The sequence below is a fragment of the Parasteatoda tepidariorum genome, chromosome 9 (assembly GCF_982258835.1).
Source record: "Parasteatoda tepidariorum strain Cologne lab strain chromosome 9, Ptep-v5.0, whole genome shotgun sequence".
In the NCBI taxonomy this organism is placed as follows: Eukaryota; Metazoa; Arthropoda; class Arachnida; order Araneae; family Theridiidae; genus Parasteatoda; species Parasteatoda tepidariorum.
Genome location: NC_141763.1, coordinates 61,428,677 through 61,441,639, shown reverse-complemented (window position 1 = coordinate 61,441,639; position 12,963 = coordinate 61,428,677). Strand labels below are relative to the sequence as shown.

The window sequence follows — 12,963 nt, the reverse complement described above, 5'->3', positions numbered from 1 at the left end:
TACAAAATTTTAGGGATAATCATTTTTACAGTTTTAATCGAGACTTCTAGGCAAGAAAGTTTGAAGAAAAAAAAAGTGCTTGAAAAATAAAATGTAGATTGTATAATAATTCTAATGCACATTCACAAGGCTTTCTATAATTTACGATATTTCTTTTTTCTATAACTCAAGGAATTGCTGAATGTTTAGTGGCATTTTAAAAAGATTGAAATATGTTATGTTTAAAAATAAGATATTAAAATAATATGTTGAAAATTGTAGGATTCATTGCTTAAAAAATCGCTTCATTCTACTAGATATTTAGGTTACATCGTTTCCTTTGGATAAAGATGATTAGCAAATAGCATCCTCATGTTTCGATACATTCTGAAACTTATACGTTCGCAAATTCACCATAAAATGTCGCACAGCATATTCTTCAATTACGATAAGCTACATTTACCACCAAATACTGCTACTATGGTTATTTTTGCTTTCTTATATATATCTGACGATCTCTTTTTTAAACAGAGCTCGTAAGATCCTTAAGATACTGAAATGGGGGCACAAAAACTTAAGAGATAAAATATTTAATTTCATTAACTCAAAATATCTGGTGTCAAAATGTTATTTTTTAAGTTAAATATAACTTTTACAATATTGATGTTCTTACATTTTTAAAGACCATATGAATCCTGATAAAATATTAAAATGCATATGTTTACTTTAACTAGTGTAAAATCTTTATCAAAATAATGATCAAGACCCAAATGTAAAACAGTATAATTGACGATAAAAACTCAACTGGCTTCAAAACATATGAAGAGGGAAGTAAAAGTCGACATGTTTCGAGTTTTCAAATGTAATCGCCCATTCTCAAGACTTGTCAGGCTTGGATAACTTGTGACTTTTATTATTGGACGCTCAAAACATGTCTATTTTTATTATCATCTATTATTTTTTTAAATCAATGAAGTTTTTATATTTTCGATTCAGTTTCTTGGGATTATCCATTTAGTTACACAACATATTAAATTATTTCACTCGATATTAAAATAAGTTTTACATATTTTATAGGCACAGGTTCTTAGATTGAAAAAATAATAATTCACTACTTTGTAAAAAAATTAATGCAGTAAAAAAAAATTTTTTTTTGCTGCAAGCCTTAACATTTTAATTTAAGGTCATAAAAAAATTCTGTTTACAATTGAAATTTCAAAAGTCGAATGTGAAAATGGAATGTCCCCTAGTACCAGGAATCGAAATTAAATAGTTACAAGGACAACTTTTTTAAACAAGTTAGCGTTTCCGTCCTACTCGAAGTTGTTTGAAAAGGTATTTTTTATATATCGATTCCAAAGTTTATTCTACGTATATTTCAGGGTATACTTTCGGAGTATTTCGATCGAGTTTATTTTTACACCCTTATTTGCTTAAAATTATTAAATAATTTACTTAAAATAAATTATTCAAGCTACATGATTTAATGCTCTTATAGTATAATAATAAACGGAGCTTCCGACGCATATCCTTAACCTTAATACCGCTATCATTAAACAAATGGAATAAGCTTAGATAAATAATAAAAGTTAATTTTTCCCTCGTTTTAATTTTCAAGGAATAATAAGTTTCGATCAAACAGATTTCATTCTGGAAATAGCGAAATTATTGAGTAGGTCCCTTGGAGCAATATCATTCTTATCCTCTTTTGACGAAATATAGGAAAAATTAGTTTTCACAGTTTCTGTAAAAAGTATGTTAGCCTACTTGCAACGTTTTTTTTTTAAATTTTTTTTATTAAAATAAGTTCGAAAATTGTGTATTTTTTATAGCATTTTTTTTAAAAATCAGATGACTCTAAAATTGGCACAGCTTTGGAATCCTTACAAATTTCAATTTTTAGTATTTCCTGCTTAACAGAATAAGGCATTTTCCTGATAACAAATTATACTACAATAATATCTTGGAAATCATGCTAAAGTTAAAAATTAAACTAAATAGTTTAGTATATTATCAGAAAAAAAAATCTACTTAGTATCATAAAGAGTAAAAGATATAATGATATAATTAGTGAATCACACGTGGTCAGATAATTAAAAATTTAATTTCGCAACTAAGATAGTAGGACGACATTTAAGATACTGAGATATTTTAAGACACTAAAAAAATTGTCTACGTATTCCACAGCTTTTTATGTTCGGTATCTTTATCCTCTTTGTAGTGACTTATGAAACATCAACACTATTTTAGATAATCTAAGTTGAAGTCACAAGAAACAAAAAAAAAAAAGACAATCAATAATTTATATTCTTTTTTCAAAAAAAATAGTATGCTAAGTAAATAATCAGCTGTTTTGCATTAAATAATTTTAAACAGCTGAATGTTTTTAATTTCTTAGCAAGGTTTTATCCTTAGCTAGCAGACAATAATTCTTTTAAAAAAACTTGACTATAATTTGAAAAGGAAACCTAAATTAAAGAAAATCTAAATTAAAGTTCCAAAAAAATTATTAGTATATTAATGAAGAAATAATAAACGTAAAATGGTAAAGAATAAGAATTTTAAAATGTTAAAATTTAATTAAATAGTTGGTAAAATAGTTCTGCGATACACTTCCGGAAATTTCTTTTAAGATTAGGATGATATAGGGTAAACCAACAAATGAAGGAGCATTTCATAGATATTTCTTAGAAATAAGATTTTAAACATTTCAATTTAGATTGATTGGTAACAGTAGCTTACTACCTAACAATAGGAAGTCATCTAACAATGCATTTAGTTACCTAGTCTTTGAGTCTTCGCTGGAAAAAGTTTTGAATTTGTTAGTATGTGTTCAACGCCTTGTTTCTTTGACAAAATTATAAGGTCAGTGTTTGTTGTTATCCGTTGAAACTACAATTAATTGCATATAATAATGCTTTTTCTTCTCATTGTGATAAAAAGAATTCAAAATATGGTCATTGAAGTTATGTTTTATTTATTTTAAGCATCATAACATAAGCAAGTACTGAGATTAGGGGGTGTTTATTAACTGGATTACCGAACGATGAAAAACCAATGAATAAACAAGTGTTCCTTTACTGGGATTTTTTCAAGTTAATGAAAATAAAAGAAAAATTTTAATTTTCTTGTACCTTTTGTCATATTATAAATCAAAATTATGTTAAAAAAAAAAAAAAAAACAACTTCTAACCAGTGAAGGAACAGGCATGTTCCTTCACTGAGAATAGATTTCCCAGTGAATGAATAGTATGTGTGAAATATGATTTTACATGGATAATTAGTAGTTCAGCGACATAGAGGACTCCTAAAATTCAGTTAAATGTTGTATGAATAGTTCCTATAACAATTTCATTTAAATATGCAAATTTAATTGCTAAATTTATTTAAAGAATTATAATAATAATTAATTTATTATTTATCTTTATAAATGTAGTGATTAGTTATTACATCATACCTTAGACTCCTTAATAAATTATGTTTATTAACTAAATATAACAACTAAATATAATAATAAAAGCAGGAATGGAAAATTTCTTTGCAGGATTTTGTGCCAATAATTAGCTAAATTATTATCTTATTGCCGTCTTTAATGTCCTAACGGGAACTGGTAGGAAAAATCCATTTAAAGACAATTATCTAGGTGAAAAATGGGTGAAGTTTTTTTAAGGTGACATCCACCGATAACTTAGTGCAATGCGAAGATAATTTCAAAAGGCAAAACTTCCCTTAGAGAATAATATTCGAAATACTGGTTTTAAGAACTTCAGAAGAATTTTTAGGAGGGAAGTAGCCCTGGCATCCTATTATAAAGTGATTGTATTTACAATGCGAATGAAACAAGAGTTGAATACTGCCCTTAAACGGGAAAAATCTGCGGGTTTAAAAATTATAAGGATTTATATTCTAAAGTACCTAGGAAAGAAAAAGTACCTCCATTGGTAGTTTTTCCTTACAGAAGAATTCGTTGAGATATTACAGAATCAGTCCCTGCTGCATATTTCATTGGAAAAAGCTATTCATGAAATGAAACGATGACCGCAGCAACATTTTACAAGTATATTGCAAATGTTTCTACCCATGGCTAATTAAAAATGCAATCAAATTCCATATTTTGCTTCTTCTGGATAGGTATAAATCTCATATCAATTTGAAACTGAGCAAGTTTTGTTCCTCAAAACAAATTTTCTGGTTTAGTTTTCTACGTAATTCTTGGAAATCTCGTTGGATCTTGAAAACAAAAGAATTGTAAAACAATATGTCTAGAAAATTTTACATCCATTTTTAAATAAGATTTGAGGCATCAACTGATGAAGTTAAAATGCTTTTATGAAATGCGATATTTTTTCATTCGATTTAGAAAACGTTGACTGTAACAAATGCATGCAAAACAGACACCAAGAGTTAATGAGCAAGACAACTTATCAACAAAACACATGCTTCGAGAGTAACGATGCGCTATTTCTTCAGAAGCTTGAGAAGGAAATCTCACAAGTTATGTTGCAAATTTTTAAAGGAACATTGACAGAAAAGTTTAATCTCCCAAATATCCAATAGCCTGTGCTTTTCTCAATATTGAAGAATTTATTTCAAAAAGAACAATTGTATAATCAAATTTCGGCTCTGAAGCTGAGACAACTAACATTAATAATGAAAGTATCTTGAAAACTGATTTTGAGATAAGTCCTCTTGAGGCATTGTTAGTTGTAAAAACAATTGGTTTCATAAGTAACTACTAGATATAAGTCAATGAGAGATGGGTTTTACTCAAACTTCGAAACTCCTTTTTCTCATTTATTATCCAGTGAGGAATTCTGGAAATGGAACTGGAAAATCAAAAGAAATTTCGAAGATACATTTACATTGGCCAAAAATTTGGAAAAAGGAGGAAGGTTAAATCAAAAGAAAAATAAATAAATTACTCATGACGAAGAGAAAAAAATTACTTAAAAAGCTTTAAAAAAAAGCTTAAAAAATATGGGGAAAAGAGTAAACAAAAAAAATGATCGAATTATAATAATAATAAAAGCATCATCGGATTACACAATGATAAACATTCATAATTTAGAACGGACTATTAAACTGTGAGAAAAAAATGAAAAACATTTTTTTAAAATTATGTATTCAAACATATTTTACTTTCCATTCCATGACTGTAAAAACAGTAATATTTTCCTCATTAACTATGGTTATATGTCGTAATTCCAAGAAAAATCTTGTTTTTAGACATTTGTGTGGCCTATGGATTCCTAACGAGCATCAAACATTCTCAAAATTAAGTGTTCATTCTCTGGAAAATTTAGTGTTTATGCACTGGTAAGAACTGTTCCTTCACTTGGTCATCTTACTACTTATTATTTAAACCACCAAAAGCATAAAACATTATTATGTAAGTTATCTAACTTTTTTTTACATAATTTGCATTTAATAACAAATATGTCGACACCATCATTTAGCTAAAATTACAAATTTTGAAATTTTTATGAATTTTTTTTAAAGGCAAGCTAAGCTTAAGTGTTCCTTCATTGTTTAGTTTACCCTATAAGATGTTGAGAAATTTGCGATGTTGTGAGAGATGTTTAAAAATGTTGACTACGTATTTTTATTAATATTTATAAAATATATATTCAAGAAATTGATAAATATATTATTCCAAATCTATGCATACGTATGTATATTATTAAAATTGTATCAGTTATTGAAAAACAAAATAAAAAAATAAAAAATAATCACATTAAATAAGCACAATCTGGTGTATTCTATCAGAAGCACGCTTTTTTAAAACTAGGCATTTGTTGAATAAAGTATTTTTTATTCAAAATTCTTTACTAAATTGCAAATAAATTAGTAAATGTCTAAAAAAGAAACATCGTATTTTATAGTGTGAAAGAAATAAAAATAAAAAGATTAGCAAACGATTATTAGCGAAAAAAATATGAATGAAATTTCACGCTACGCGCGCGAAGTCAAGTTCCTCCCAAGTTTATCACATTTTAATATTAATCGCCCCAATTAGTTATTTCTTTATTGTCGCCAAATTATTTTTTTAAAAATAATTAATTTTAATTTTTCTCAGCTTCTAATAAATAAAAACAGTTGAAACTTTAGATTTTTCAATTGAAAAATATGTAGATTAATATGGTATAAAAATATTCATACCTTATAATTCAATATTTTTTCATCCTCACTTTAATTAAATAATAAAAAATAATAAATAATAATTAAAAATTATTTTTTGCATGAAATTATCTTTGGGTAAATGAGTTTTATGAGTGGGTGCAATTTTTTTTGAATTGCTTCATTAATTTTGAAAATATGACTGAAAACGCAAAAAGCGAAATTAACATTAAGGGGTACGAACTTTGAATCGCTCTCCTGACCAAACTATGGGGACCACATTTCCCAGATTGCGGCTACCCCCTATATTTAGAAGATAAGAAATCCAAATATGTAAAAAAAAATGCATGTTTATTCAGAGAAAGTACGTTTTTGTGTCTGATTTCGTAACTTAATTAATAGTTAGCACTAATTAATAAGCATATTTGAGGTCACCCCCAGAAACCATTAAGATTGACACTTAGTTCGTGAAAATCCGATCATTAGAACGAAAGTTATTCAGGGTGATTCGTTTTTTTTTTTGCGGACTGTACAGTAAAATAACAACGCAAATCAAAATTTTAACCAAAAATCAAAGATGGCGATGGTAGAAGCTTCTTAATAATAATTTCAATTTTTGTGTATCATACCATATTTACTTAAACAAATCAAGGAATTTTTCGTAATTTTAAATTTAATGTAATTTTAAATTTAATGTAATTTTAAATTTAATTCATCCAAAGATAGCTTCTGGTAAAAAATATTTCCTATGATAATTATTTAATTTAATCTTAAAAACAAACTTTTGAATTAATTGTAAGACACAAAATTTTACTTTATTTTGAAATAAATAATTTTGAAAGCCACAGTGCAAAATTTGAGCGATATAGATAAAATAGATTCTCAGTAATATATTTCTTATAAATATTTTTAAATTTTCATTTCTCATGAGCTATTGAACTAGTTTCATTTAAATTTTAGATTTTGTCATTTAAGATTAAACTTTTTTTTAAAAATTTTTCCCCTTTGATACAACATGCATTTGCAGGCTTGTGTGCTCAATTAAGACTTTTAAACCTTTGTCTAATCGAAAAACAAATAGCACAATAGAGAAGGACAGCACAAAGATACATCCAGGGTAGCAGCGGGATTCCTACCTGCTACCTGCAGACTTAGCACAGCGTTTGGTGGGTCATACCGTACGGCCAGGGAGGCCATTTATTTAGTTTCGTGGATATGGGAGTAGTAGTAGTTCATTTACGTCACACTAGAGCTGCACTATGGGCTAATGGTGATGGTTTGGAAAACATTCCTGAGGATGATCCAAAGACATGCCATCACAATTTTGTTGATCCCCTGCAGAGGGGATGACACCCCCGCTTCGGTAGCCCGACGACCTGCACGCGAAGCCGAGCACTTATTTAGTTTCGAAGATATGGGAGTAGTAGTAGTTCATTTACGTCACACTAGAGCTGCACTATGGGCTATTGGTGATGGTTTGGAAAAAATTCCTGAGGATGATCCAAAGACATGCCATCACAATTTTGTTGATCCTCTGCAGAGGGGATGGCACCCTCTCTTCGGTAGCCCGACGACCTGCATGCGAAGTTGTGCACAAAAGTTTAACGGGGACCACTACCGCACACCCTCGGTCCCTACGCAGACTAATCCAAGTGGTCACCCAACCGCACACTGACCGCAGGTAGTGATGCTTGAAGCGAACAAAATTGAACTCAACAAACAAAAATATCCCACTTTTTAAATTTAAAAATATATGGGAAAGAGTAATTAAATTTTCATACAACTATTGTATCAAATATATTATATAGTTTAAAACCGTAATTTCTCATCGTGCATGTTAGCGTCCGTTTGCGAGCGCTGAAGGTTTCCAGGGGATTTTCCAAAAAATTTATAATGTAACAACTCTCTCAATCTTAAAGTATCGCAGTGGACTATCGTAAAAACAATGTACCCAGCAGAACACAGAAGTTAAGCATCACTGGCTGCGATCAGTAAGCTGGTGGGTGATCACTTTGATTAGCCTACGTAGGGACAGAGAGTGCACGGTATCAGTCCTCGTTAAACTGTTTTACCGTAAAGTGCTCGACTTCTCGTGCAGGACGTCGGGTTATCAAAGCAGGGGAGCCATCCCCTCTGCAGAGGATCAAAATTGCGATGTCATGTCTCCGGATCATCCTCAGGGATGCTTCCCAAACAGTCACCAATAGCCCATTGTGCAGCTCTAGTGCGACGTAAATAAAGTATACCTACCTACCTCTCAATCTTAATAAATCTCTCAGTCATTACCTTCAGCAAATTTCTGCTTTCATTTTTTTCAATATGAGAAAGATCATAAAAGCTGTATTTTGAACTGAGTACATTTTACGATCATGGGACATATTTGGAGGGTTGGTTGAGTTTACTAAAACATGCATTTTTTGTATAGAAATGTAGGGTCTTTCACTAACAATGTACAAAGAAATTATACATACATAAATGAATTTTTATGCATAAGTATGCAAGATTTTGTAGTCATTACAAAGACAGCTTAAAGGTCATTGTCAAGTTAGGAGCAGATTGCATAAATTAGAGAATCAAATCACAAAGATACACCCAAGCTTATGGTAGGATTCGAACCCACTACTTCTACGCTACGCAGATTTTGGGGGATTGGGGAGAGTAAGGAGTTCAAACATTAAAGTCCCTCAGTGAACTGATCGTAAAGACACGGTTTCCAGTAGAACACCAAAGTCAAGTATCACTGGATGCGGACAGTGTGCGGGTGGGTGACCAATTTGATCAGCCTTCGTAGGGACCGAGGGTGCGTCGTATCGGTCAATTCGAATTTAACAGCAATCCTATGTGCCTTCTTTAACGTCCTTATTATGTTGTTCGGTAATTTGGAGCAACTGCCTTTTAATATGAGAAGAAGTTTCAAGTCCTTTCTTTGAACAGTTTACAGATTTATGTAAAAATGAATAAAGCACTAAAGTAGCGAGTTCGATTCCCACAACAAATCTGTATTCTTAATATTCTCTGTATTGTGTTCATCGGTAATTAATTGCATCTGTCTTTCAGTATGAGAACGAGTTTAAAAAGATTTTTACTACTAAATACACAAGTTTACAGGTTAACAGATTCACATATATTATGAATGTAAAGTTTACGAACCATTATTGGATTTGTATGACTCAAGAATCTATATATTAGGTGAGTTAGTTCTACCTCAATTATCATACTATGAGCAGATCTTATTTCAATTTAGTGCTCTTATGTTATTCGCTTGTGTGCACTGAGCTCCCGTGATTTTAATACACGAACGTGCAATTTTCGATAATCTCCGATTCAATTCGAATCTGTATTTGCTTAGTAGTTTACTGTGTGTGTGTAAGTTTCAACAGCAATCGTAAATTTTTCGGCCAAAACGACAGGTTAAAAGTAAGGTCCAGATCTATGGTCAATAAAAGACTAAGGACCAGATCTAAGAATAATAAAAGAGTAAGGTCCAGATATAAAACAGGAAAGTTTACAGGTTCGTAGCCATTGTGCAGCTCTATTGCGACGTAAATAAAGTACCTACCTGTACCGTAGTTTAAAAAGAATTAGTATATCGGGTACGCGCCGTCTTACTAACTGTAACTGAGCGGGGAAATCCTGAATTCCTCACTCACGTGTAAACATTTCATTCACAACGTTTCTTCACTGTCTATCTGTGTTTTGCAAAGTTTGGTTTTTATTGAATTAGTTTAAAGATATTTTATAATTTATGTAACTGTTCTTAAAACATTGGAATAAAAATGTCCCAAGAGGAAACGGAGGACGCTACCACCGCTTCTGATGAAGAGTTATCAGAAAGGTCAATTTCTACCTTAGACACATCCGAAGCGAAAGCAGAACATTGTATGTCCGACTCAGTGGTGACTATTGATTATGATGAAGCCACGCTCAGATCACAAGATGTCGCCGATGAACATAGTAATACACCTGTAATTGGAACAAGTGAATACCAGAGTATAGCCCTTGACCTCAGCAAAGGGGAATCTGCTGCCTGTGGCGTGAGTTCAAAAGATTCTCTTCTGTCATTCTCTCAGAATATCAAATTTTATAGCCCAACAAAGCAGATGGATATTTCTAATTTGAATATTGAGGAATCTAAACAATCAGACGCCACTAAATGTGCGAAGCATAATTTGCCTTTTAAAAAGCGGATTCTCTCTGGCGAAGAATATGTATCCAAACCAGATTCCAAGAAGCTTAACACATCTACAGAGTCAAATTTGGAACCACTATCCAGCAATAAAAAGGAAGTAACTGAAGACACTATTCAGCAACCAGAACTAGCTGAGTCTGATAATGGAGCAATAGGTATTAAAGGGAGCTCTGCATCAGTGAAAGAGGTCGATGAAATTGCTGCTCTTAAAGCAGCTGTCTTGGCTAGAAGAGCTCTCAAGGTTTTAAGTCCAGAAAAAGAAATATCTGTACAAAGCAGTAGCTCGCATCAGATTCAAACGACAAGCCTTGATCGGATTCAAATGACGAGTCAGCATCAGATTCAAATAATGAACCCTGATAGGATTCAAATGACGAGTCAGCATCAAATTCAAGTGATGGACCCACCTCAGGAGCAAAGGACGAGCTCTGATCGGATTCAAGGAACCAGTCCTGATCAGATTCAAAGGATGGGTTCAGATCGAATTCAAAGGACGAACCCGTCTCTGCTTCAAATAAGGAACCCGATTCTGACTCAAATGATCAGCCAGAATGATCAAATGGAGCCTCAGACTCCAATGACGAGCCAGCCTCAGACTCCAATGACGAGCCAGCCTCTGAGTCAAATGACGAACCTGCCTCTGACTCTAATGACGAACCTGCCGCTGAGTCAAATGACGAACCTGCCTCTGAGTGAAACGACGAGCACGTATCCGATGTTCCAGATGAGCCCTCCACAGAGGCCAGTGGGGAGCACGCTGCGGATGTTACTGGCGTGGCCACCTCAGATGCCAGCGGTAAGCCCGCAGCGGATGTTATTCTCTAACCCACCGCAAAGGCCAGAAGGGAGCCTACAGAGGGAGCAAGGGGAGAGCCCCCAAAGAAAGCCAGAATTTACCTCACCGAGGAAGCCAGAATTTACCTCACCGAGGAAGCCAGAATTTACCTCACCGAGGAAGCCAGAATTTACCTCACCGAGGATGCCAGAATTTACCTCACCGAGGATGCCAGAATTTACCTCACCGAGGATGCCAGGATTCACCCCACCTAGGTTGCCAGGATTCACCCCACCTAGGTTGCCAGGATTCACCCCACCTAGGTTGCCAGGATTCACCCCACCAAAGAAGCCAGGACCGAGCCCGCCGCAGGGGCCCGTAGTTAGCCCGCTGCGGAATTTATTGTTGGCCCCACCACTAATCCCAAGGGTGAGCCCACGGAAAAAGTCAGGGGCGAGCTCACAGAAAAAGTCAGGGGCGAGCTCACAGAAAAAGTCAGGGGCGAGCTCACAGGAAAAGTCAGGGGTGAGCTCACAGGAAAAGTCAGGGGCGAGCTCACAGAAGAAGTCAGGGGTGAGCTCACAGAAAAAGCCAGTGGAGAGCCCACCAATGGATATATCAGACAGCCGTAGAGACTTACAACACGACCCATCAGGGGATCGTTCGATGAGAGGACTAACGGAGAAACTAATTGAAGATTTAATTAAAGGCATACCATTTCATGCTGGAAGTTATTCTAGTATTAGAGTTTCAGGTCCATTTGATAGTGGTACTAAAACTTCTAATTTAAACCCAGTTCCAGGTCCATCTAACACTGTACCTAGTCTCCTAGGTACACCTGGCAGAAGTGCAACAAAAATGTCTAAACCAGAAGCTGTCCTTAATATATCTAGTGCTAAAGCAGCTGAGCCTAAAACGGAAAATATATTTGATGCTAAAGCAGCTGAGCCTAAAACTGAAAAAACATTTGATGCTAAAGCAGCTGAGCCTAAAACTGAAAATACATCTGATGCTGAAGCAGCTGAACCTGAAACGGAAAGTACATCTGATTCTGAAATTACTTCTCACAAACGAGATTTAATTTAAAGCATTGAATTCGAAAGCGATACAAATATTTTTATTAAGTAAAAGATTTGCCATGAGTATGTTTGAGTACTCTTTGCATTAATTACTAAAGAGGTAAAGAACTTATAGAAGCAACGTAACAAATGAAGAATTTACACTACATATTAAATAGCTTAGCATAATAGAATATTTAAAGCTTGAATACGAAAGCTGATAAAATTTCATAGATAACTTTCATTTTGTGTTTATAGTGAAAAAACTTGAATGCTTATTTATAATCTGTTTGTTTACCATCATTTTTAAAATATTGAACGTTTTCTAGAATTCATCAAATTCCAGCAATACATCAAATTATATTTTAGAACGTCAGAAAGAAAGATAAAAAATCATAAATCCTTATCTTCCAATGTTTTGTCAACTCTTAGTTCTATTTCATTTTACTTGAATTTAAATGTTTTTGAAGATTTCTATTTTTATGTAGTTTATTATAATAAATGTTCTAGATGATTTTTGGTTAACTTTTTCTCCAGAGACATGTCATTATTTTTAATGTAATAAATCAAAAATATACTTTTAAATCTAGATTAAATTTCAGTAGAAAATTAAATAAGATTTCGTATTTTGTGCGCATAATTTATGCATGTTTTCTTGCCCAGTTAGTTTTGGACTGATTGTAAATACAGAATATTTCTCAACTTTTAAGGATTAGTAAATTTCAAGGCATTATTTTTTTTCCTTCTTCAATTTAATGAATATTCTGGATGTTCTAAATTGAAGTTAAAAATATTTAACTATACAACAAAATGCAAATACATTACAAAATATTTAAAACTTTATT

At 32.6% G+C, this 12,963-nt stretch overlaps 1 protein-coding gene across 1 annotated transcript; it reads left to right on the top strand.

Moving 5' to 3' along the window:
* The first annotated feature begins 9,872 nt into the window (after nucleotides 1-9,872).
* On the top strand, nucleotides 9,873-12,632 carry LOC110283356 (uncharacterized). Its single transcript, XM_087151987.1, has 2 exons — nucleotides 9,873-11,230; nucleotides 11,303-12,632. The coding sequence occupies exons 1-2, from the start codon at nucleotides 9,873-9,875 to the stop codon at nucleotides 12,144-12,146; spliced, it is 2,202 nt and encodes a 733-aa protein (XP_087008113.1). The 3' UTR covers nucleotides 12,147-12,632.
* The last annotated feature ends 331 nt before the right edge of the window (nucleotides 12,633-12,963 follow it).

Excerpts from the sequence above, each read along its gene's own strand:
- LOC110283356 (XM_087151987.1), top strand. The coding sequence starts at position 9,873 with ATGTCCCAAGAGGAAACGGAGGACGCTACCACCGCTTCTGATGAAGAG. Across the intron at positions 11,231-11,302 it reads CCGAGGAAGCCAGAATTTAC|CTCACCGAGGATGCCAGGAT; the intron begins CTCACCGAGGAA and ends GCCAGAATTTAC.